Source organism: Mus caroli, unplaced genomic scaffold, assembly GCF_978045245.1.
Source record: "Mus caroli unplaced genomic scaffold, Mus_caroli_1 scaffold_14, whole genome shotgun sequence".
In the NCBI taxonomy this organism is placed as follows: domain Eukaryota; kingdom Metazoa; phylum Chordata; class Mammalia; order Rodentia; family Muridae; genus Mus; species Mus caroli.
The window spans coordinates 98,877,968-98,902,285 of NW_028227269.1; the positions used below are offsets into that span (position 1 = coordinate 98,877,968).

At 45.3% G+C, this 24,318-nt stretch overlaps 1 protein-coding gene across 3 annotated transcripts in view; it reads left to right on the top strand.

Moving 5' to 3' along the window:
• Nucleotides 1-24,318, top strand: part of Dglucy (D-glutamate cyclase) — a 95,022-nt gene that overhangs the window by 34,810 nt on the left and 35,894 nt on the right. For all 3 annotated transcript variants that reach the window (XM_021178971.3, XM_021178972.3, XM_029484363.2), the window contains exons 2-4: nucleotides 6,994-7,120; nucleotides 19,102-19,252; nucleotides 22,485-22,683. In XM_021178971.3, the coding sequence (XP_021034630.1) occupies nucleotides 7,021-7,120; nucleotides 19,102-19,252; nucleotides 22,485-22,683 (450 nt within the window). In that variant the 5' untranslated portion in view covers nucleotides 6,994-7,020. The remainder of the gene's footprint in view (nucleotides 1-6,993; nucleotides 7,121-19,101; nucleotides 19,253-22,484; nucleotides 22,684-24,318) is intronic.

Sequence of the window (24,318 nt, forward strand, 5' to 3'; positions counted from 1 at the left end):
ATGGGTATTTTGTTCCCTATTCTAAGGAGGAATGAAGTATCCACCCGTTGGTCTTCCCTCTTCTTGATTTTCTTGTGTTTTGCAAATTATATCTTGGGTGTTCTATGTTTCTGGGCTAATATACACTTATCAGTGAGTGCATATCTAATGACTTCTTTTGTGATCGGGTTACCTTACTAAGGATAATATCCTCCAGATGCATCCATTTGTCCAAGAATTTCATAAATTCATTGTTTTTAGTAGCTGAGTAGTACTCCACTGTATAATGTACCACATTTTCTGTATCCATTCTTCTGTTGAGGGGCATCTGGGTTCTTTCCAGCTTCTGGCTATTATAAATAAGGCTGCTATGAACATAGTGGAGCATGTGTTCTTATTACCAGTTGGAATTTCTTCTGGGTATATGCCTAGGAGAGGTATTGCTGGATCTTCCAGTAGTATTATGTCCAATTTTCTGAGGAACCTCCAGACTGACTTCCAGAGTGGGTGTACAAGCTTGCAATCCCACCAGCAATGGAGGAGTGTTCCTCTTTCTCCACATCCTCGCCAGCATCTGCTGTCACCTGAATTTTTTATCTTAGCCATTCTGACTGGTGTGAGGTGGAATCACAAGGTTGTTTTGATTTGCATTTCCCTGATGATTAAGGATGTTGAACATTTTTTCAGGTGCTTCTCAGCCATTCAGTATTCCTCAGTTGAGAATTCTTTGTTTAGCTCTGTACCCCATTTTTAATGGGGTTATTTGAATTTCTGGAGTACAGCTTCTTGAGCTCTCTCTCTATTGAATATTAGTCCCCTATCAGATTTAGGATTGGTAAAAATCCTTTCCCAATCTGTTGGTGGCCTTTTTGTGTTATTGACAGTGTCTTTTGCCTTACAGAAGCTTTGCAATTTTATGAGGTCCCATTTGTCAATTCTTGATCTTACAACACCAGCCTTTGCTGTTCTGTTTGGGAATTTTCCCCCTGTGTCCATAATTCAAGGCTTTTCCCCACTTTCTCCTCTATTAATTTCAGTGTCTCTGGTTTTATGTGAAGGTCTTTGATCCACTTAGACTAAGCTTTGTACAAGGAGATAAGAATGGATCAATTTGAATTCTTCTACATGATAACTGCCAGTTGTGCCAGCACCATTTGTTGAAAATGCAGTCTTTTTTCCACTGGATGGTTTTAGCTCCCTTGTCAAAGATCAAGTGACCATAGGTGTGTGGATTCATTTCTGGGTCTTCAGCTCTATTCCATTGATCTACCTGTCTGTCGCTGTACCAGTACCATGCAGTTATTATCACAATTGCTCTGTAGTACTGCTTGAGGTCAGGCATGGTGATTCCACCAGAGGTTGTTTTATCATTGAGAATAATTTTTGCTATCCTAGGTTTTTTATTATTCCAGATGAATTTGCAAATTGCCCTCTCTATCTCAGTGAAGAATTGAGTTGGAATTTTGATGGGAATTGCATTGAATCTGTAGATTGCTTTCAGCAGGATAGCCATTTTTACTATATTAATCCTGCCAATCCATGAGCATGGGAGATCTTTCCATCTTCTGAGATCTTCTATAATTTCTTTCTTTAGAGACTTGAAGTTCTTATCATACAGATCTTTCACTTCCTTAGTTAGTGTCACACCAAGGTATTTTATATTATTTGTGACTATTGTGAAGGGTGTTGTTTCCTTAATTTCTTTCTCAGCTCGTTTATCCTTTGTGTAGAGAAAGGCCATTAATTTGTTTGAGTTAATTTTATATCCAGCTACTGCACTGAAGCTGTTTATCAGGTTTAGTAGTTCTCTGGTGGAATTTTTAGGGTCACTTATATATCCTATCATTTTATTTGCAAATAGTGATATTTTGACTTCTTCCTTTCCAATTTGTATCCCCTTGATCTCCTTTTGTTGTCAAATTGCTCTGGCTAGGACTTCAAGTACTATATTTAATAGGTAGGGAGAAAGTGGACAACCTTGTCTAGTCCCTGATTTTAGTGGGATTGCTTTGAGTTTCTCTCCATTTAGCTTGATGTTGGCTACTGGTTTGCTGTATATTGCTTTTATTATGTTTAGGTATGGGCCTTGAATTCCTGATCTTTCCAAGACTTTTATCATGAAGGGGTGTTGGATTTTGTCAAATGCTTTCTCAGCATCTAATGAGATGATCATGTGGTTTTTATCTTTGAGTTTGTTTATATAGTGGATTACGTTGATGGATTTTCGTATACTAAACCATCCCTGCATCCCTGGGGTGAAGCCTACTTGATCATGATGGACGTGTTCTTGGATTCAGTTTGCGAGGATTTTATTGAGTATTTTGCACTGATATTCATAAGGGAAATTGGTCTGAAATTCTCTTTCTTTGTTGGATCTTTGTGTGGTTTAGGTATCAGAGTAATTGTGGCTTCATAGAATGAATTGGGTAGAGTACCTTCTGCTTCTATTTTGTGGAATAGTTTGAGAAGAGTTGGAATTAGGTCTTTTAAGGTTTGATAGAACTCTGCACTAAACCCATCTGGTCCTGGGCTTTTTTTGGTTGGGAGACTATTGATGACTGCTTCTATTTCTTTAGGGAAAATGGGACTGTTTAGATCATTAATTTGATCCTGATTTAACTTTGGTATCTGGTATCTGTCTAGGAAGTTGTCCATTTCATCCAGGCTTTCTAGTTTTGTTGAGTATAGCCTTTTGTAGTAGGATCTGATGATCTTTTGGATTTCCTCAGGTTGTGTTGTTATGTCTCCTTTTTCATTTTTGATTTTGTTAATTAGGATACTGTCTCTGTGCCCTCTAGTTAGTCTAGCTAAGGGTTTAATCTATCTTGTTGATTTTCTCAAAGAACCAGCTCATGGTTTGGTTGATTCTTTGAATAGTTCCTTTTTTTTCCACTTGGTTGATTTCATCCCTGAGTTTGATTATTTCCTGCCATCTACTCCTCTTGGGTGAATTTGCTTCCTTTAGTTCTAGAGCTTCTAGGTGTGCTGTCAGACTGTTAGTGTATGCTCTCTCTAGTTTCTTTTTCAAGGCACTCAGGGCTATGAGTTTTCCTCTTAGGACTGCCTTCATTATGTCCCATAAGTTTGGGTATGTTGCAGCTTCATTTTCATTAAACTCTAAAAAGTCTTTAATTTCTTTCTTTATTTCATCCTTTACCAAGGAATCATTGAGTAGAGTGTTGTTCAGTTTCCACATGAATGTTGGCTTTCTATTATTTATGTTATTATTGAAGATCAACCTTAGTCCATGGTGATCAGATAGGATGCATGGGATAATTTCAATTTTTTTTATCTGTTGACACCTGTTTTGTGACCAATTATATGGTCAATTTTGGAGGAGGTACCATGTGGCGCTGAGAAGAAGGTATATCCTTTTGTTTTAGGATAAAATGTTCTGTAGATATCTGTTAAATTCATTTGTTTCATAACTTCTGTTTGTTTCACTGTGTCCCTGTTTAGTTTTTGTTTCCATGATCTGTCCATTGATGAAAGTGGTGTGTTGAACTCTCCCACTATTATTGTGTGAGGTGCAATGTGTGCTTTAAGCTTTACTAAAGTTTCTTTAATGAATGTGGCTGCCCTTGTATTTGGAGCATAGATATTCAGAATTGAGAGTTCCTCTTGGAAGATTTTACCTTTGATGAGTATGAAGTGCCCCTCCTTGTCTTTTTGATAACTTTGGGTTGGAAATAAATTTTATTCGATATTAGAATGGCTACTCCAGCTTGTTTCTTTGGATCATTTGCTTGGAAAATTGTTTTCCAGCCTTTCACTCTGAGGTAGTGTCTGTCCTTTTCCCTGAGGTGGGTTTCCTGTAAGCAACAAAATGTTGGGTCCTGTTTGTGTAGCCAGTCTATTAGTCTATGTCTTTTTATTGGGGAATTGAGTCCATTGATGTTAAGAGAAATTAAAGTAATTGTTGCTTCCTGTTACTTTTGTTGTTAAAGTTGGGGTTCTGTTCTTGCGGCTGTCTTCTTTTAGGTTTGGTGAAGGATTACTTTCATGCTTTTTCTAGGGTATAGTTTCTGTCCTTGTGTTGGTGTTTTCCCTTTATTATCCTTTGAAGGGCTGGATTCATGGAAAGATATTGTGTGAATTTGGTTTTGTCATGGAATACTTTGGTTTCTCCATCTATGGTAATTGAGAGTTTGGCTGGGTATAGTAGCCTGGGCTGGCATTTGTGTTCTCTTAGGGTCTGCATAACATCTGTCCAGGATCTTCTGGCTTTCATAGTCTCTGGTGAGAAGACTGATGTAATTCTAATAGGCCTGCCTTTATATGTTAGTTGACCTTTTTCCCTTACTGCTTTTAATATTCTATCTTTATTTAGTGCATTTGTTGTTCTGATTATTATGTGTTGGGTGGAATTTCTTTTCTGGTCCATTCTCTTTGCAGTTCTGTAGGCTTCTTGTATGTTCATGGACATCTCTTTCTTTAGGTTTTGGAAGTTTTCTCCTATAATTTTGTTGAAGATATTTGCTGTCCCTTTAAGTTGAAAATCTTCATTCTCATCTACTCCTATTATCTGTAGGTTTGGTCTTCTCATTGTGTCCTGGATTTCCTGGATTTTGAGTTAGGATCTTTTTGCATTTTGCATTTTCTTTGATTGTTGTGCCAATGTTCTCTATGGAATCTTCTGCACCTGAGATTCTCTCTTCCATCTCTTGTATTCTGTTGCTGATGCTTGCATCTATGGTTCCAAATTTCTTTCCTAGGGTTTCTATCTCCAGCATTGTCTCACTTTGGGTTTTCTTTATTGTTTCTACTTCCCTTCTTAGGTCTTGGATGGTTTTGTTCAATTCCATCACCTGTTTTTTGTTGTGTTTTCCTGTAATTCTTTAAGGACTTCTACCTCTTTAACAGTGTTCTCCTGTATTTCTTTAAGTGAGTTATTAAAGCCCTTCTTGATGTCCTCTACCAGCATCATGAGATATGATTTTAAATCCGAGTCTTGCCTTTCGGGTGTGTTGAGATATTCAGGACTGGCTGAAGTGGGAGTGCTGGGTTCTGCTGATGGTGAGTGGTCTTGGTTTCTGTTAGTAAGATTCTTACATTTGCCTTTTGCCATCTGGTAATCTCTGGAGTTAATTATAGTTGACTCTGGTTGGAGCTTGTTCCTCCTGTGATTCTGTTAGCCTCTATCAGTAGACCTGGGAGTCTAGCTCTCTCCTGAGTCTCAGTGGTCAGAGTACTCTCTACAGGCAAGCTCTCCTCTTGCAGGGAAGGTGCACAGATATCTGTCATTCAGACCTGCCTCCTGGCTGAAGATGAAGGCCGAAACAGGGCCTGTCCCAGAAGATGTGTTGCTTCTGCAGTCTGCACGCTCACCTGCACAGACTGGTCTCCAAGGGACAAGGGACACAAGATGGCTCTCTCACCTGCTCTGGTGGTCAGAGCCCTCCCAGGCAGACACCTCTCCTCTGGAGGGGAAGGTGCCTGGATGTCTGGAGCCCGAAACAGGGCCTGTCCCAGAAGCTGTGTCACTTCTGCCTGTCCCAGAAGCTGTGTCCCTTCTGCAGTCCGCTCGCTCACCCTTTGCAGTCCATGAGCTGACCTGTTCAGACTGCTTTTGTGTGTGTGTTTGTTTGTTTGTTTGTTTGTTTCGAGACAGGGATTCTCTGTATAGCCCTGACTGTTCTGGAACTCACTTTGTAGACCAGGCTGGCCTCGAACTCAGACCTGCCTCTGCCTCCTGAGTGCTGTGATTGATAGGAAGGGTTATGGAAAATTAGACTTATCTAAATTCCTCACTGTAACACACTGCTCTCAAGCCATACTTTCTTCCACTCTGCAATCAGCCAGTCAGTCAACAAACACTTGCTTTTATGTTTTTATCTAAATAGGCACACAGCCTATTTGGATAAAAAAGGATGTGGGTCAGAGGTCAGTGCTGTTAGTTCACCCATCTGAGCCCTCGGTACCACACGAAAAATTAATTTACAAGATGTCTTTCTAGGCATAATTTTCTACAACTTTAAGACCATTTCTGTATTTAAACTTCATATGAGGTATACGTATTCACAGGTATTCATGCATGGGGGTGGGGGTGGGGTGGGGTGTACACATGGGCACGTGTGTGCAGGGGGGGGGGTTGTGTGCACATGGGCGAGTGTGTGCATTGAGGCCAGAGGTTAATGTTGGAGATCCTACTCAAGGACTCTCTCCACCTTGTTTTCCCAGACGAGGTCTCTCGCTGAACCTGAAGCTCACTGATTGGACTGGCTGGCCAGCAAATCCCACGGTTCCTCCTGTCCCTACCTCCCTAGTGCAACACACACTTTCAAGCACACTCATAGCAGAGTGTGCTTTCTATGTGGGTGCTGGACCCAGTCTCAGGCCCTCACACTTGCACAGCAAGCACTAGACCAACCGAGTGATTGCCCAAGTCTCAAGTTTTAAAACTTTTCATTTAACCTCAAAATATATTCTATATTTCAAATGCATAATATTTATTCATTTGCCAAAACCCAAATAAATCACTGTAGGTAGAGGGGGCCAAAAGCCACCAAGTTCGGACTTTCTAAGAACTCATCGAAACATCAAAACAGGAAACAGCTAATGGAGCTGATGTTTCATTTGTGATTATAAATACCATTCCCTCCTTTACTTGGACCGTGGAGAGAATTTCAGGTTGTGCTATCTGGGTTGTATTCGGTGTTCCAGAGCCTGTGGAAGAAGCCTAGGCTGTGTCTCTGTCTGCCAGGTACCTGGGAGAGAAGAGAGTTCAGAGTCAAGTAGAACATTAGTCAGCTGTGGCTCTGGCCCCAAAAGAGTAGTTCAAAGAATGTTGTTAGAACAGAGAGGTTCTGTCCGAGCCTCGTGCTGTTCTCCTGAGACCAGATCCTCAGCCGCTGTGGAACACAAAAGCCTCAGAGGGGCATGGAAGACACCCAGGTCAGGCGAAGAGCATGCAGACATCACCAAGTGTTAGGACAGTCCAGGGCACAGAATTCAACACCAACTCTGTGCCTATAGGGAAACTGCTTCTAACCTCTACCTTCCTCCACTGCACAGGTTCCCTGTCGCTCACTCCGGGATGGTATGATGACCCTCTCATTTCTCCTGAGGTCCTGTCTTCGCTCTGCCATAAGGAGTCTACCCAAGGCAGCACATATCAGAAACACTTCCAGCATGACGGAAGGTGAGTGGGACTAGGCGTTTGTCTGGGTGTTTGATTGTCTGGTTCTATTAAGACAGGGTTTCATGTAGCTAGCCCAGGATGAATTCAAACTCATTATGTAGCTGAGGAGGACCTTGAACTCCTGACCCTCTGACTCCACCTACACACACACACACACACACACACACACACACACCAGCTATGTCACTGACCTAAGTACTACTGATAGTTCACAGTACAAGCAAACATTTAAGAGATTGGATGTAGCCTGATGGTAGAGAACTTGCCTGTTATGTTCAAGGCCCTGATTCTTCTATTCCTAGCATCACAAAATAAATAAATAAATAAATAAATAAATAAATAAATAAATAAATATAAAAGGAAGAAAGAAAATAGCCTATAGATTTTTCTAGTGATGCTACAAACACCAAAGGGAAAAACCAGCAGTGTGCTTAATGTCCTTAAAGCAAGAGAGCTCTTTTTTTTTAAAGAAAAGATTTATTTATCTTATGCATAAGAGTACACTGTAGCTGTCTTCAGACCAGAAGCTGTCACCAGAAGAGGGCATCGAATCCCATTACAGATGGTTGTGAGCCACCATGTGGTTGCTGGGAATTGACTCAGAAGCTCTGGAAGAGCCGTCAGTGCTCTTAACCTCTGAGCCATCTCTCCAGCCCCAGGAGAGCTCTTATTTAGCATATTGCTATGTCAAGCCTCTATTATTATTTGTGGGTGAATGGCTGTCTATTATTGTACAACAAAAATACCCTAAGGTGTAATGACTTAGGACTTTTCACAAGTCTACAACTGAGGCTCTGCTCTGTGAAGAAGTTCCTCTGCCTGCAGAGTGAGGCTGGTCCACTCAAGGGCTTCTTGATCATATTCTGATATCCGCTGGGGTGACTGGACCAGAAAGCCTAAAAATGTTTTCTGTGGAGCCTCTCTGCTGGTTAGATTTGTTTTGTTTTGTTTTGTTTTTCGAGACAGGGTTTCTCTGTATAGCCCTGGCTGTCTGTCCTGGAACTCACTTTGTAGACCAGGCTGGCCTCGAACTCAGAAATCCGCCTGCCTCTGCCTCCCGAGTGCTGGGATTAAAGGCGTGCGCCACCACGCCCAGCTGCTGGTTCGATTTTATTGTCAGTTTGACAATGCCAAGTGTCACCTGGGAAGAAGGAGCCTTGACTGACAATTTCCTCAATCAGATTTTTCTGTGGGGGGCATTGCTAATTATTTTAATAGATCCCAGCCTGCTGTGGGCAGCTCCATCCCTAGGTAGGTTGGTCTGGGCTGTGTAAGAAGCTAAGTGAGCATGAGCCAGGGAGGGAGTAAGTCAGGAAGTAGGATTCCTCCACTGTTTCTGCCTCCATTCTTGCTTGGATTCCTTCCCTGATTTCCCCTAAATGATGAATTGTAATCCAGAAGCATAAGCCATGTTAAACCCTTTTCTTCTCAAGTTGCTTTTGGTCACAGTGTTTCTCACAGCAGTAGAAAGGCAGACTAGAACACTCTCCCACACGGTGCAAACTTCTTTCTGCAGTAGCTCAGGAGGAGCCCAAGAGAAGCATTCCATTAAGGTATATATGCAAGCCATGGCTCTAGACTGTTCACACTACAGATGTCTTAATGTCTCAGCCAAAACGAGTCACATGACTAAGGCCTGAGCCAATGAAAGCCACGCCCTGAGGTCAAGGTGTGAGTCAATGAAAAGTGGCTTATTAGTATGAATGGCCAGAAGCATTAGTTGTATATAGAAGATTTCCAAGGTCTATCAAAGTCATTGTACACAGTCAGCAAATGTGAGTTTCACCCCAGACAGTGACAGCATCCTGGGCCTGCAGGAGGCTGTGGGTCTGAGCAGCCTTGGGCCTCCACAATAGACAGTAAGGGTATGATTTCCGGCTTTGCTCCACACTAGAGACACACTGTGAGGAACCTGTGTGACTTTCCCAGGCTTGTTTCCAAACTGAAAATGGGACAGGCTCCTCCCTGGGACCCTTCTGGAGGTGCCCCTTGGGGTGTTAAGGTCCTTCCAAGCCAAGCACTGCTGTGGAATGATCCATCAGGAGAATGTACGTGTCCCCAAAGCTAGAAACTCCAGCCTACAGCTGAGATTTATAAGTTTTAAATCCAATTGAGAGCACTAAAGTGGGTTTTTTTTTCCTGTTTCTTCTTGTTTAAAAAATCGATTTTTGGTTAAAAGACTCAGAATAAATCACTCAGTTTCTCTCCACAAAGAGAAAGTGTCATAGCCTTAAATGGAGAGTCCCCCAGGGATGCATGAATCACCCTGGGCTGGGAGGCACCCTCAGCTAGAAGTGTGGTCTGCCCCCATCGCTCTCTGAAGAGGGACCTTAAGGCGGCCATTCCATATTGTGTTGCTAATGGGGACAACTCAGGACTTTTCTATTCATCTCTCTCGGTGGAGATGAACAAAACCAAACTCAGCTCCCAAAGTGCATTTAATTAAAAGGGAAACAAAGAAGCTTTGTATCCCTATTGCCTCTCTGATTTATTGCATTAAAAATCCAATTTGTCCTCACAATGGGCTTTGGAGGGGAGAGACAGAGGAGAGAGGAGAGAAGGCCTTTAAGCTGGCTTCCTCCTCCCCACCTCTCTGCAGGTGCAGGTCATTGTGGCCCCACAGCTGTGCAGGCTTGAGAAGCACAACAGTGTCCTCCTCTTGCCTGAGCATCCTCCTTTGGAAAGCCTGTGACCTTGGCAGACACCGCACTTCCAGATTATGGGTGCCAGCACTGCCTCACCCACTTGCTGGTCCTGGGGTTCACCCAGAAGATGGTCATATCTACTGCATCCCTCTTCCCTGAGGAACTCTTGGACCCATGATACAAAGGCCCAGAGCCTGTGACCCCATGGATACAGTGCGTGACAGAGAGGTCCTGAATCACTTAGCCAGAGCAACCTGAAGCACCATAAGCACACAGTCAATGTCTGCTGGTAGTGTTCTTGAAAAGCAGAAATGTCCACAGGTTGATGGAGTCCATCTGGCAGTTAGAAAAACTGTCCCTGACATTGTTTCTCCTGGAGAGCACAGCTCTCTCTGTCTGTGGTGTGGTCTCTGCCTTAATTGTTGTAGCAAAACCATGGGATACTGAACATGTTGGTTATCTCTCATGGCTGGGATAACATACCTGACAGAAGCAAGTTATGAGAGGAAGGGTTTGTTCTGGCTCACAGTTTGGGGTGATACAGTCCACTGTGGGAAGATACTGAAGAAGTATTAAAAAAGTATAGCAAAGTAAAAACAAAATTCGAGGCTTTTGGGCCCAGGCTTGGGAGTGTAGCCTTTGTGGCTTAGTGCTCCAGGTGAAAGACCCACAACGTGAGGACTCCCTCATGTTCTGACTCAGGAGAGGCGACACCCCAAAATCACCCACAAGAAACGGTCTTGCTGCAACTGCAAGAGGATTTTTATTCGAGAGCGTTCTCGGGCCCATGGTCATACACCACGCAGGGGTAGAGGACCATGGCGCCCTGAGTAGCTGAGTAAGGGGATATTTAAAGGAAGAAACCACAATTCATGGAGGTGGGGAGGGCGTTGTTGGAAAATACCAAAAATACCAGTTAAGAGTCACAAGGAAGTATAAAGTCACAAGTGTCAGGTTATCTCTCAAGGCAGTTTCTAAGAGCCCCTAACAATCTAGAGCCCCTAAAGGTAGCACATTTGCATTGCAGGTTCCAGTAATGGTCAGGGTGCCATTCTTTGAATTGAACCCAGGAAGCGGGTAGGTGGAGGAATGTCGCTATCTGTTTTATGACCAGTACCTGGAGCACTAAGCCACAAAGGCTACACTCCCAAGCCTGGGCCCAAAAGCCTTGAATTTTGTTTTTACTTTGCTATACTTTTTTAATACTTCTTCATTCCCCACTTCTTCTAGTTAATAGTTCTAATCTTAGAACTAGACACTATCTTCTCTCTGACATAGTTGATCCTTTAGGGCATGGTACTGTTATCTCAAAACTAAAAGCCACACTGCATTAATTCTTGTTTTAATAAAGGTGACTTGCCTATTTAACACACATGGACCTATAATGAAAAGCAGAAGCAAAATCAAAAGGGGTCCCATAAAGGTAGAAAGTAGGGTGGTCAAGAGTACAAGATAAGGGCCTTTCCATCCGAGGCTCAAGGTTTTCTGCGTGGAGATGTCTAGCAGGTCTTCTGGAGCAGGCCTTCTGGAGCTGCTTTTTGCTCGCTGTCTCACTCACTGGAGCACCTTGAGCCTAGAGAACAAAGGCTGGGAAAGCAGCATGTCAGCACTATGTACAGAGGCTATTTTTACCAGTGGAGGGGGCCCCCTGTAGAGTAATTCATAAGGGGGTCAGTCTAAACTGTCCAGGGGTGTTTCTAACCCTGAAGAGCAAAGGGTAGGAGAGCTATCCAATCATTAGCGCCAGTCTCCGCTGTCAATTTGGTAAGGGTCTCTTAATGGTTCTATTTATTCTCTCTACCTGTCCTGAGCTTTGGGGCCTGCATGCACAATGTAACTTTTAACTAATCTCTAATATCTTGGCCAGTCCCTGATTTACCTGGGCAACAAAGGCAGGTCCATTACCTTGGGAAGATTTCTTTTAGGATCTTTAGTCCTGGTAGGAAAAGCTTCTATCTTGAAACGGTGTCTATAAACACTAACAAGTACTTGTTGCAATATCTAGCTGGCTTAATTTCTGTAAATTCTACCTCGTCATAGCACAGGCCTTGCAGCTTTTGGCTATTTCTTCTGTCAAGTCAGAGAGTCCTGTAACATAGCAGTCAAAGGACCTAACCACACCTTTGAATTTCTTGGCCCCCAGGCGAGTCAAATACTGTCCATAACTTGATAGTGCTCAGGGGTGTATCTAAAGCTGGTCTCTCTGATGTCATAATAATCTTTAGGCTCCTTGACTGCCAGGATCATTGCTCCTTGAGTCACCTGTTTGGCAGTTAGATCTGCTATCTGATTTTCTTTAGCCACAGCATCTTAGGTCTTTCTCTGCAGATGTCAACAGCCCTCTTTGTCTGTATATTGCTCCGTACAGTGGCAAAAGCATACCTGCTGTCAGTGTAGACTTTTCTTTTGCCATTTATGGACCTTGTCTCAAAGTCACAAGTTCAGCTTTCTGGGCCGACGTCTCTTCAGGGAGGCTGCTGGCCTAGATCACTTGCTTTCTGTCCACCACCATACTGCTGTCCCCGCCTTCTGCTTACCTTTAACCTCGAGGCTACTGTCATCAGTGTACCAGCTCGAACCCTCAAGTACCAGTTTCTCAGCACATTGATGAGTAGGTGCAGTCTCACGCAGTGGGACAGCAGGTGGAATGAAGCGAAGGTCACTCGTTCAGTCAACAAAAAGTTCTGATGTGTCACAGGAGCGTTGGTAGTCATCCATCAGTCAGGGGGCTTTTGGATAATGCTTTCAAGAGCGTGGGATGCCATTACAGCTAGTTACTGTCCCAGAGTGAGCTTATCAGCATCCTTGACAAGCAGATTATGGCAATAATAGCTTACAGGCAAGAAAACCACCCGCTGGCAACAGGGTGTAACTTCTTGGTTAGGTAAGCCACTGGCCTTTTTTAAAGTCCCAAAGTCTGAGAAAGGACTCCTCTGGTGACCCCTGATCTCTCTTCCACATAAAGAGTGAAAGGCTTGGTTAGGTCAGACAAAGGCTGGCCATCAGTAGGGCCTGTTTTATTTTTCTAAAGGCTTTCAGGTGATCTGGGATCCACACAAACACTTCCCCTTCCTTGGTTAGGAGGTACAATGGGAAACTAAGGTCGCCAACCCAGGTGTCTAGAGTCTGTAGAAGCCAGCAAGTACCCAAGAATTTTCTTACTTGCCTTGGCGTAGTTAGCCACTACTTCCCGTCTCGAAGGGTGTATCTCAAGTAAGTAACTTCAGTCTGACACAGCTGAGTCTTTTTAGCTGAGGCTCGGTCTTCAGTTGCCCAGGTTTCCTGTCTAGATCCTGTCTTTTTCTTTCTCTCCTATCACTGTGGCCAAGATTCTAGTCAAATTTCTCTCTTGTCTACGATCCCTCCTGTTTTCTCTTTCTTCTGCCTCCCGTCTCTCTCTCTCACACATACTTTCTCTGCCTCTTTCACTAGATCGCCTAACTGTCTCCCTCTTTTCTCTGAAGCTTCTTTCTGATATCGGGGGCCAACTGCCTTATGGAGGCCAGCCAGGCCACTGAGGCCTTCTGGGCTTCCGAGGTAAGATTAAAGGGAGTGGACTGCCTGAAGGCTTCCATAAGTCTTTCAAGGAACATTGAGGGAGGTTCGATCGGCCCCTGCATTACCTCTTACCTTAGCCAAATTAGTGGGCCCATCTTGAGGCACCTTGGAGACCAGAGCCTGGCGTTAGATTTTCAAGCTCTCCTTACCTTCAGCCATGTTGCATTCGCAACTGGGGCGAGTCAAAAGGAATCCCATGTTGATCTCATTTTGTAGCTGTGTAAACCGCTGTTGGCTTCCGGGCCATTTTTCTAGCTTCTAACAGAATTCTCTCTCGCTCTTTGGTTGTTAAGAGCATCTGCAACAGCTGTTGACAATCATCTCAAGTAGGCTGATGAGAGAACATAAGGAACTCTACAAACCCTGTGAGGCATTGGGGATCCTGAGAAAGGGGGTGGTTAGTTCTCCAGTTATAAATACTAGCAGAGGAAAATGACCAGTACTGAAGGGTTTAAAGTTTGGGCGGGTCCACCAGAGTCCGCCCAGACTCTGTGCTCTGCAGCTCCATGTACCAGCAGTGGTCCGTCTCTCAACACCCCGAGGGGTTTAGGGTTCCCTCGGCAGCTGGGGTTGAGGCTGTGGATAAGGGGAAGGTTGTGGACTAGGCCACTCAGGAGGCTTCATAGATTTTGGAGGAGCCGAATTGGCTGGTGGCTGCGATTTGGGAGAAACCTTTAATTTCTCTTGTAACATAAGAGTACAACCACAATTTTGAGTAGCAAAACCCAATTTTAACAGTGAAAACAATCTAGTTTTTTCTTTAAAAATGAACTCCAAAAACATTACTTGCTACAAATTTTGGTGGCCTGTTCCTGCACACAAACACAAGAAGGTGTAGCTGCCAATATTTCAAAAAGACACTACCCTAAATCTTATCTTTTATAAATCGGATTTCTAGGATAAGAATTACATAGAATATTACTCAATTTAGGCGTATCTTTAGAGACCTGTTCCCATGGATTGTCTCATGCTGCATGTTGTAGTTCTAAATTACTCTAACCCAGAGTTACCAGTTTTAAGTCAACTTTTTGTTACCAATGTTACAAATTTTTAATCATAACTAATAACTTATGAGCCACTAATCTATAACCAAGACATATAAAAACATATTTATACTTTTGAAACTATTTAGAAACAAAAATGAAATGGCCGCATACATTTGTTCATTTAAACCAAACAAAATTCTTAATTTTTCTAGCTGTAATTTCAAGAGAGGAGCACCTTGTCACCTGATGAATCTAATTATCACAAGCACAGAGATTTTTGTAGAACTTGAGAAGCTGCTGGTCCTTATAAGAGCAGCGTTTATAATCAGCTCCTAGCAGGGCTTCTCTAGCCACACTAGATTCCTAACTACAGGTGCAGGGCCCCAAAGACCAATTAATACTGTTTATTTTATTTTATTTTTTACCAAATTATCCCCAGATAGTCGGAGAGTACTGCTTTTCTCAAAACCCATTCTCTCACATCTCAGGTGTAAACTATCTCTAGTCAGGGTATAAAGCACCTATGAGAATTACCTTTGCTTTTCTAGATTTTCACATAGCTCTAAACACATACACAAAAACACATAAAACAGAAACCAACAGATCCAGACACATTTGACCCTTTCTTGTCCTCTACAAGCAGGCAAGAGAATTAGACGATTTTGGAGGGGGAAGCTTCCGCTTCAACAGAACTCGGTCCCTCTGACCGATCCGGAGACGGCCAGGCGTCCCTGGCTCTCCTTACCTCCCAGGGCGTCCCCCAGGGCCACAGCCTGTGGTCCTCCTAGCACGTCTGCCGACCACAGTCCTCCGGTCCTTACGGCCCAAAAGGACAGCTGCAAATACCGACCCCGCGCGCATTTCAGACCCCATCACCCCATCGTCTACAAACACCAGCATCCATTTCTACCTAGACGGCCAAAACCAGAGAAGCACACTTGTTCCTCACTCTGCCAGGTGTAAAACCAAGGCACGAGGTGGGACTCGAACCCACGATCTCGCAACCCGAAAACCAAGACACAAATTTCACTCTGCCAGGTGTAAAACCAAGGCACGAGGTGGGACTCGAACCCACGATCTCGCAACCCGAAAACCAAGACACAAATTTAATAAACTCAGATGGATCCGAACTCAGACTTCGCCATGCTTCAGAAACATAGGACAAGACACAAACAACCCAACACAACAAGCACATGTTCCAATGTTCGTTTCAGAAAACAGACACTCAAAACAGAGACACCGGCCTGCACACACACAAGAGGGGATCCCCATACCTCCAAGTCGGTTCTCGGGTGTGAGGGGTGGTCGCGTTTCCCGGCCAATGCACCAAATGAAAGACCCACAACGTGAGGACTCCCTCACGTTCTGACTCAGGAGAGGCGACACCCCAAAATCACCCACAAGAAACGGTCTTGCTGCAACTGCAAGAGGATTTTTATTCGAGAGCGTTCTCGGGCCCATGGTCATACACCACGCAGGGGTAGAGGACCATGGCACCCTGAGTAGCTGAGTAAGGGGATATTTAAAGGAAGAAACCACAATTCATGGAGGTGGGGAGGGCGTTGTTGGAAAATACCAAAAATACCAGTTAAGAGTCACAAGGAAGTATAAAGTCACAAGTGTCAGGTTATCTCTCAAGGCAGTTTCTAAGAGCCCCTAACAATCTAGAGCCCCTAAAGGTAGCACATTTGCATTGCAGGTTCCAGTAATGGTCAGGGTGCCATTCTTTGAATTGAACCCAGGAAGCGGGTAGGTGGAGGAATGTCGCTATCTGTTTTATGACCAGTACCTGGAGCACTAAGCCACAAAGGCTACACTCCCAAGCCTGGGCCCAAAAGCCTTGAATTTTGTTTTTACTTTGCTATACTTTTTTAATACTTCTTCACAGGTACTGGTCATAAAACAGATAGCGACATTCCTCCACCTACCCGCTTCCTGGGTTCAATTCAAAGAATGGCACCCTGACCATTACTGGAACCTGCAATGCAAATGTGCTATCTTTAGGGGCTCTTAGATTGTTAGGGGCTCTTAGAAACTGTCTTGAGAGATAACCTGACACTTGTGACTTTATACTTCCTTGTGACTCTTAACTGGTATTTTTGGTATTTTCCAACAACGTCCTCCCCACCTCCATGAATTGTGGTTTCTTCCTTTAAATACCCCCTTACTCAGCTACTCGGGGCGCCATGGTCCTCTACCCCTGCGTGGTGTATGACCATGGGCCCGAGAACGCTCTCGAATAAAAATCCTCTTGCAGTTGCAGCAAGATCGTTTCTTGTGGGTGATTTTGGGGTGTCGCCTCTCCTGAGTCAGAATGTGAGGGAGTCCTCACGTTGTGGGTCTTTCAATACGACTGCAGGAGCAGAAGGTACATGGTCACATGGTCACATGGTCACACGGCATCAGCTGCCAGGAAGCAGAGAGAGATGCATGCGCTTCTCAGCCCACTTTCTCCGTATTATTTAGCCCTGAGCTCCAGCCCATGGAATGGTGCCACCCATATTTAGGGGGAGTCTTCCCACCTCTGTTAACCCAGGCTACACACAAATATCTGCCCGCCTAGATATTTGTTCCTAAGGTGATCCTAAATCCCATCTAGTTGGTAGTCAAGGTTAGTCAAGCCATAGTAGGTAATTTATAAAAAAGAGTTTTCGTTTGTTTATGGTTTAGGAAACTGGAGAATTCAAGAGCCTGGTGCTGGAATCTAGCAGGGTAGAAAGCGGAAGGCCTGCCACAGGGCAGTCAGGAAGGGTGGGGTTGCTTTGAAACTATTGCCTTTGTGGTGATTAAACAAAGCAAAGGAGAATAAAATATCACATGAGAAGGTATTAGCCCACCAGTGAGGTTCGCAGCTTCACAGTGGCCCAAAAACCTCTCATTAGGCTCCACCTCCCACTGATACATAGAGGAAGCAAAGTTCCAACTCCTGGGCTTCTGGGGACCAAACAGGGTGCTGGATTTATAACACTGGAAAGGGTCTAGAGAAGAGCATCAATGTCACTTGCAGTCTTGTCTACTGAGAACAACCACAATTACTATGCAGGTATAATCCTTTGAGCTATTTTATCAGAGAGAGAGAGAGAGAGAGAGAGAGAGAGAGAGAGAGAGAGCAGGTCTGTATCGCTTGCAACTATGAACCAAAAACCAAGTCCTTCCTCCCTCAAGTTGTTTTCGTCAATCAGTGTTGTAAGTAACCAGTACAGCACACTGCAAACACAGTGTCACTCCATGGCACAGCCGCCAGCATGACAGACATGGCAAAGGCATGCAGCAGCAAGTCCCAGAGATGTCCTCCATGGCTGTGCCACTCTGTAGAGCCACAATACGAATGGGCAGTATCAAACACACATGATATGCACTCACTGATATTAGCCCAGAAGCTCAGAATACCCAAGATACAATTTGCAAAACACATGAAACTCAAGAAGAAGGAAGACCAAAGTGTGGACACTTCAATCCTTCTTAGAAGGGGGAATAAAATACCCATGGAAGGAGTTACAGAGACAAAGTCTGGAGCAAAGACTGAAGGCATGACCATACAGAAACTGCCCCACCTGGGATCCATCCCATAAACAACCACCAAACCCAGACACTATTGCAGATGCCAACAAGAGCTTGCTGACAGGAGGCTGATATAGCTGTCTCCTGAGAGGCTCTGCCAGTGCTTGACTAATACAGAAATGGATGCTCATTAGACAGAGCACAGGGTGCCCAATGAAGGAGCTAGAGAAAGTACCCAAGGATCTGAAGGAGTTTGCAGACCCCCTAGGAGAAACAACAATATGAACTAACCAGTAACCCCAGAGCTCCCTGGGTCTAAACCACCAATCAAAGAAAACACATGGTGGGACTCATGGCTCCAGCTGCATATGTAGCAGAGGATGGCCTAGTTGGTCAACAATGGGAGGAGAGGTCCTTGGTCCTGTGAAGGTTCTATGCCCCAGTATAGGCCAGGAAGTGGGAGTGGGTGGGTTGGGGAGCAAGGGGAGTGGGGGAAAGGGGACTTTTAAAGGAGAAACTAGGAAAGCGGATAACATTTGAAATGTAAATAAAGAAAATATCTAAATTAAAAAAAAAAAGGAATGGGCAATATTCAGTAAAGCTGATTGGGTTTTTCTACTGCAAGCCCAGGTGCATGTCAAATGAGAGAGCACACACGTAGTCCCAAATACACACTCTGTAATGCTCACGGAGGTGCCATTTACAATAACCCAAGTTAAAAGACCCATCCCATCAGACAGGGGTCAATTCTCATGGGGGGATATACTATACCCCACAGCAGGTAAACAAACTACCATTAAACGCAATGATATGGCTCAATCCCTGGACATTAGCAATAGGATTGGGACTTCGAAGACATATGTCATATGGTTCCATTATATGAAGTCCAGTAATGGGTCCTGTGTAGGTTAGAAGTTAGGATAGTGGTACAAAGGATGGAGCAGCCAAGATGCTGACTCTGAAGAGACAACCATGTCTTGCAATCTGGGTACTTTATTGCTAGGTGTGTGTTTATTGTGTAAAAAGTACTAGACTGTATATTTCTGTTTGTCTGTCTGTTTGATGAGACAGTCTCACTGTATAGCCCAGGGTGACCTCAAGTTTGTGACCTCCTGCTTCAACCTCCTGAGTGCTAAGATTATATAGGTTTGCTCCTTCACCACACACGCCTAGGCTGTATACTTAAGTACACCATTGTGTGCATCTAAAACATGTCAATCAAAAATGGAATTAACAAGGGTCAGCAAGCAGCAACCAAGTGTGCCTTTGTCCCATCTCCCACCCGACCCAGGACTCCAGCCGGCTAGTGTTGTGGTCCTGCCCAGATCCCTAGCACCAGCTTTTGAAAGCTTCTGCCAGGGCAACCAGGGTCCTCTGCCCCTCCTTGGCCAAAGTGAAGCGGTGAAGACACTCCCTCAGCTGAGCGCTGTTCCAGACATAAGGTAAGAAGCCTGTGCTACGGTAGCTGTGAGCAAGGGAAGATGCTGCAGCTGGAGTGCTGTGTTACCAGGTACACTTTGGTCCAGCCTTGGGGGCCACACAGGGTCTGGCATGGAACCTCACAGGACCACTGCTCAGGAGCAAACTGCCCTCTCTACCTTTCCTACTTCATACCCTCTCCTCCAACCCCACACTTGCCCCTGTCCCTGTCCCTGCCCCTGCCCCTGCCCCTGCCCCTGCCCCTGCCCCTGCCCCTGCCCCTGCCCCTGCCCCTGCCCCTGCCCCTGCCCCTGCCCCTGCCCCTGCCCCTGCCCCTGCCCCTCCCCCTGCTCCAAGACTGGAGAAATTCTCCAGTATACATCTTAGTTTCATTTCCTATTGGCATGATAAAATACCCAGACAAAAGCAGTTAAGCAGAAAAGGGTTTATTTTAGCTCAGGATTACTGGCAGGGGGAGGGGGGTCAGGGGTGGGAGATCGAGGTGACAGGAACTTGAAACAGCCAGTAACATTATAACCATAGTCAAGAGAAGAGGTCAGGTATTGTTGTTGTTGTTGCTTTGTTTGTGTTGTTTTGTTTGTTTGTTTGTTTGTTTGTTTGTTTGATATAGGATCTCATTATGTACCCTTTGTTGGCTTGGAGCTAACTATGTAGACTAGGTTGACCTTGAACTCATAGAAGTCTGCCTGCCTCTGCCACCTGGGATTAAAGGTGTGCACTAACCATGCCTGGCCCAAGAGCAATACACAAATGCATGAATGCCAGTGCGAATGCCCATGTTCAGCTCTCCTGCTCTCTCCACTCTTACACAGTTTAGGATCCCCTTGCCTAGGGAATGATGCCACCCACAGGAGATGCATCCTCCCACCTCAATTCATCAATGCAATCTCCCAAAGACATTCTTACAGGCCAGCCTGAGACTCTCTTTCCACATGATTCTAGATAGTATCAAAATGATGATTAAAATTAACCATGACAGGCACTGCCACCTGTCGCTTTATCACTCCTACCAGAAAACCCTTGCACAGGATTAAGAACAATGCTCGAATCACTAACCCCCAGAAGAAAATACCATTCATATTGTGCATGTTTGCCTACAGCAGACATCCCCCTTAGCTCCCATTCACACTCCACAAGTTTCAGTTACCGACGGGTGACCAATGTCTAAAAATATTGCATGGGAAATTCCAGGAATAAATAGCTCAATGTTTTAAATAACTTTTATTATAGTATATAATTATAATTACTATGTATCTCTGGTTTATAAAGGAAATGTCAGGTGTAGAAATACAGGGGACAATAACATATACAGGGGTTGGGGCTAGCCAGTGTCAGGCATCCACTGGAGATAGTAGATGTATTTTCACACATAAGGGATGAGTACTGCACAAAAAGCCTCTTAGGTGGCTCTGGGAACCCTGCCTCTTTGCCTCTCCACTATGCCCTAGCTTCATAGCTTCAGCTCCCATTGTCTTTGACCTAGACTTTAAGACACTGTAACTCTTCTTATCTTCCTCCTGCTCTCTCCTCCATCTGACCATCTTCTGCTCACCCACAAAAGTGGCCTTTTCTAAGTCTGCATCTGATCATGTGACTCTACTCTTTAAAAGTTTCCAAGGCCAGCCAGCCTGTGACCTGTGCCTTAGCCCCATCTCAAGACTAGTGGTGACCCGGCCCCAGCTCAGCTTCTTCCTGATACTCAGGTCACACACACACACCTCCCCAAGCTCTCTTCCTAGACAGAAAGCTTCCCATTATCATTCTGTAGGTACAAGGACGAGGGGACCCCTCAAAAAGACGTTACTAGGGCCTGAGCTGGTACTTACTGTGTGGTCAGCTTGGAGCCTCCTGGTGCAGACCTCCCTTGGTTCATATACTCAGTGCCTTCACACTTAGCACATTCTGCCTAGGTGTCCTTTCCTTCTCATCCAACCTGTGGACTCCTACTTATGCCTTAAGACCCAACTCCTCCCGCTTCATGAGTCATAGCATTCCAACACTATGAAGAAACACCCAAGGCACACATCTTAAAGAAGGAAGGGTTTGTTTGGTTTGCTGGTTTGGAGGTTTCAGTCTATGGTTGGGTGGCTACAGCTTGGGCCTGTGGCAAAGCAGAACATTATAGCAGGAGAGATGGAGTGGAGCCAAGCTACTCAGGAAGCAGAGAGAGAGGATGGAGAAGTAACACCCTCATCTTAAAAGTGGATGTACCCAATGACCTAGCTTCCTCTTACTCGTTCCCACCTCTTAAAGGTGCATACCTGCCACTACCACCACCACCACAAGCTGGGATGGTGCATTCAGTCCATGGGCCTCTAGGGGAGACTTGAGATCCAAAGTAGAGCAGTAGAGGAGGAGGGTGCCTCATTGCTCTGTGTTTCTCCCCATCCAGACACTTGCTGCTCCATGGAGCTGGTGTCTGAATGTGGAGTCACACCTGGCCATCCCTACAACCCATCCCCTGGCACATGGCTGGAAAGGAGGGATAACCCAGCAATGATTTGGGTGAGCAGAGTTGAGGGTAGTACCACATAAGGCTTTCAGCCTCATGGGAGAGGACACCAAAGTTTCTCTGGGTCCAAACGCATCTCCCTGTTGCAGAAAGTCCACCATTGTTTTATTCTTGTGGGTCTGACTGGTCTCACATTGAGGTTCAGGAAATGGGATGGGGTGGGACCCACAGGTTATGTTATGCACACGTTGATTCAGTGGTTCTGGTTTGGTCATGCTTCAGGAACACCAGCAAAGCCCCGACGTGAAAACCAAGCGCTCCCCAGTGTAGAGAGCTCTAGACGTGTCAGTATCAGAGAGTCCCTCCTCTGCCTTTTTCTCCTCCTCCTCCTCCTTCTTCTTCTTTTAAAGATTTATTTATTTAATGTATATGAGTACACTGTAGCTGTCTTCAGATACACCAGAAGAGGACGTCAGCTCACATTGCAGATGGTTGTGAGCCACCATGTAGTTGCTGGGAATTGAACTCAAGACCTTTGGAAGAGCAGTCAGTGCTCTTAACCACTCTCCAGCCCCTCTCTGCCCTTTTAATAAACACAGTATTGGCCGAGTGGGCACGGTGGTGCACCCTGTGAAGGCAGAGGCAGATGAATCTCCATGAGTTTGGGGTCAGCCCAGTCTACAGAGCAAGTTCCAGAATGGCCAGGGCTGTTACATAAAGAAACCCTGTCTCTAAAAACAAAAACAAAAACAAAAACAAAAAGCGCCTCTTTGTGTCCCTAGGACCATCTGTCCACAGTTGCAGAAATACGAGTTTGGCGCCTGCACAGGCATCCTGACCTCACTGGCAGAGCACTCAGAACAACTAAAAGAAATGGTGACCTTCATCATAGACTGCAGCTTCTCCATAGAAGAGGCCTTGGAGCAGGCAGGGATCCCCAGAAGAGACCTAACAGGTCCCAGCCATGCAGGAGCATACAAGGTAAGGCCATGCCCCTGGGCAAAACGGCTTGAAAAATGTGGATGGACTCTGTAGTTTCCGAGGGTGGAGAGAACGTTGGTTCAGGAATCAGAAGCCCTAAGGCCAGCTCTAGCTCAGTCGCCCTCCCAGGTAAAGCCATTACCCTCTGAGTCAGTCTCTCTCCCACCTGCCTCTGATATGGCTGTGCAATGTCAATCAAAGCCATTTGGACATTTGGAGAGTGTGTGTGTGTGTGTGTGTGTGTGTGTGTGTGTGTGCCCACACTCACACAGGCATGTATATATGAATGTATGTTCAGGTCAACTGGTGCTCTTGGGAGTAGAACACCTTGTTTTCTGCTAAGTTACATTTATTTGCGGAAGGGATGATTTTGGTAGTGCAATGTTTGTGTGGAGATTGGATGGCAACTTAAGGAAATCAGTTCGCTCCTTCTGCCTCGTGGGGCTTGGGAATCAAATTTGAGTAACCAGGCATGGCAACAAGTGCCTTTATCTGATGAGTCTTCACTGGCCCCACCGTGGAGTTGGAGACAAGACCTCTTACTGGGGTTCACTGATTAAGGGTAAGCTCTCTGCCAAAGAGCCCTGGGGATGCTCTTGTCTCTATCTCCCAGGGCTAGAATTACAAGCACAGGGTGTCACCATGCCCAGTTTTGATGTGAGCACAGAGTGTTAACGGCAGAAGGGTGGACTCTCCTGGGACACGCCTGCTGTTAGGGACTGTCCCTGTTGCTGAGGTGATGTGCTTCTCTTCCTGCTGAAACCAGTCACGTGGGGAAGAGTGGAGCCCTCCCTCCTCTGCCTCCTTCCCAGATGCTGTTGGGACAAGTCTGAACACTCTGGCAGATCAGCAGTCTCCAGGCCTCCCTGTGCACAAGACCAGCCTCCAGTCTTCCCTGCTCACAGTGGCTGGACTTTTTCATCTTGAGCGCTGTTTGTCACATTGCCCCTCCCCCTTTGGCTCCTGCCAGAGAGGCTTGGACTGCGTCAGGTCCAAGTTCTGTAGTACCCTTCGAGGCACAAAAGATTGGGTTGATGAGATTGGGAAGGGTGAGGACAGAGCCCGGGCCACTGGCTGGGGCTCAATGGTATTTGTAGCAAGTACGAGCTGGGATAGCCTCAGACCTGTCAGCACAGTTCCTCATTTGAAATGAAGAAAATAAGACCTAGAGAGTATGAGATAGGGACCTGCCGGAATCCCAGAACCACACTCTTGGCTGGTGTGGTAACTGAAGAGAGCTTTGTACAAGCCGGGCAGTGGTGGCACACGCCTTTAATCCCAGTACTTGGGAGGCAGAGAGAGGCGGATTTCTGAGTTCGAGGCCAGCCTGGTCTACAGCGTGAGTTCCAGGACAGCCAAGGCTATACAGAGAAACAGGCACAGATGTCCATATATGTTCACCAAAGCCTGTCAATTATCCATGACACGTCACTGCCCGCTCTCCCCACAGCTGCATACAGTTTTGTCTGTAACGACTCACCCCACTGTCCTTAGGCTCCTGAGAGAGATGGATGGTTCTTACAGCCACCTTGAATTCGACTGATGGCCTGGATAGATGGCCCATCCTAAACAGAGGCGTCTCAGTCCCCAGGAGCCCTGCCTGGCTTTGTGAGTGGCCTACATGTGCCTTTGCTC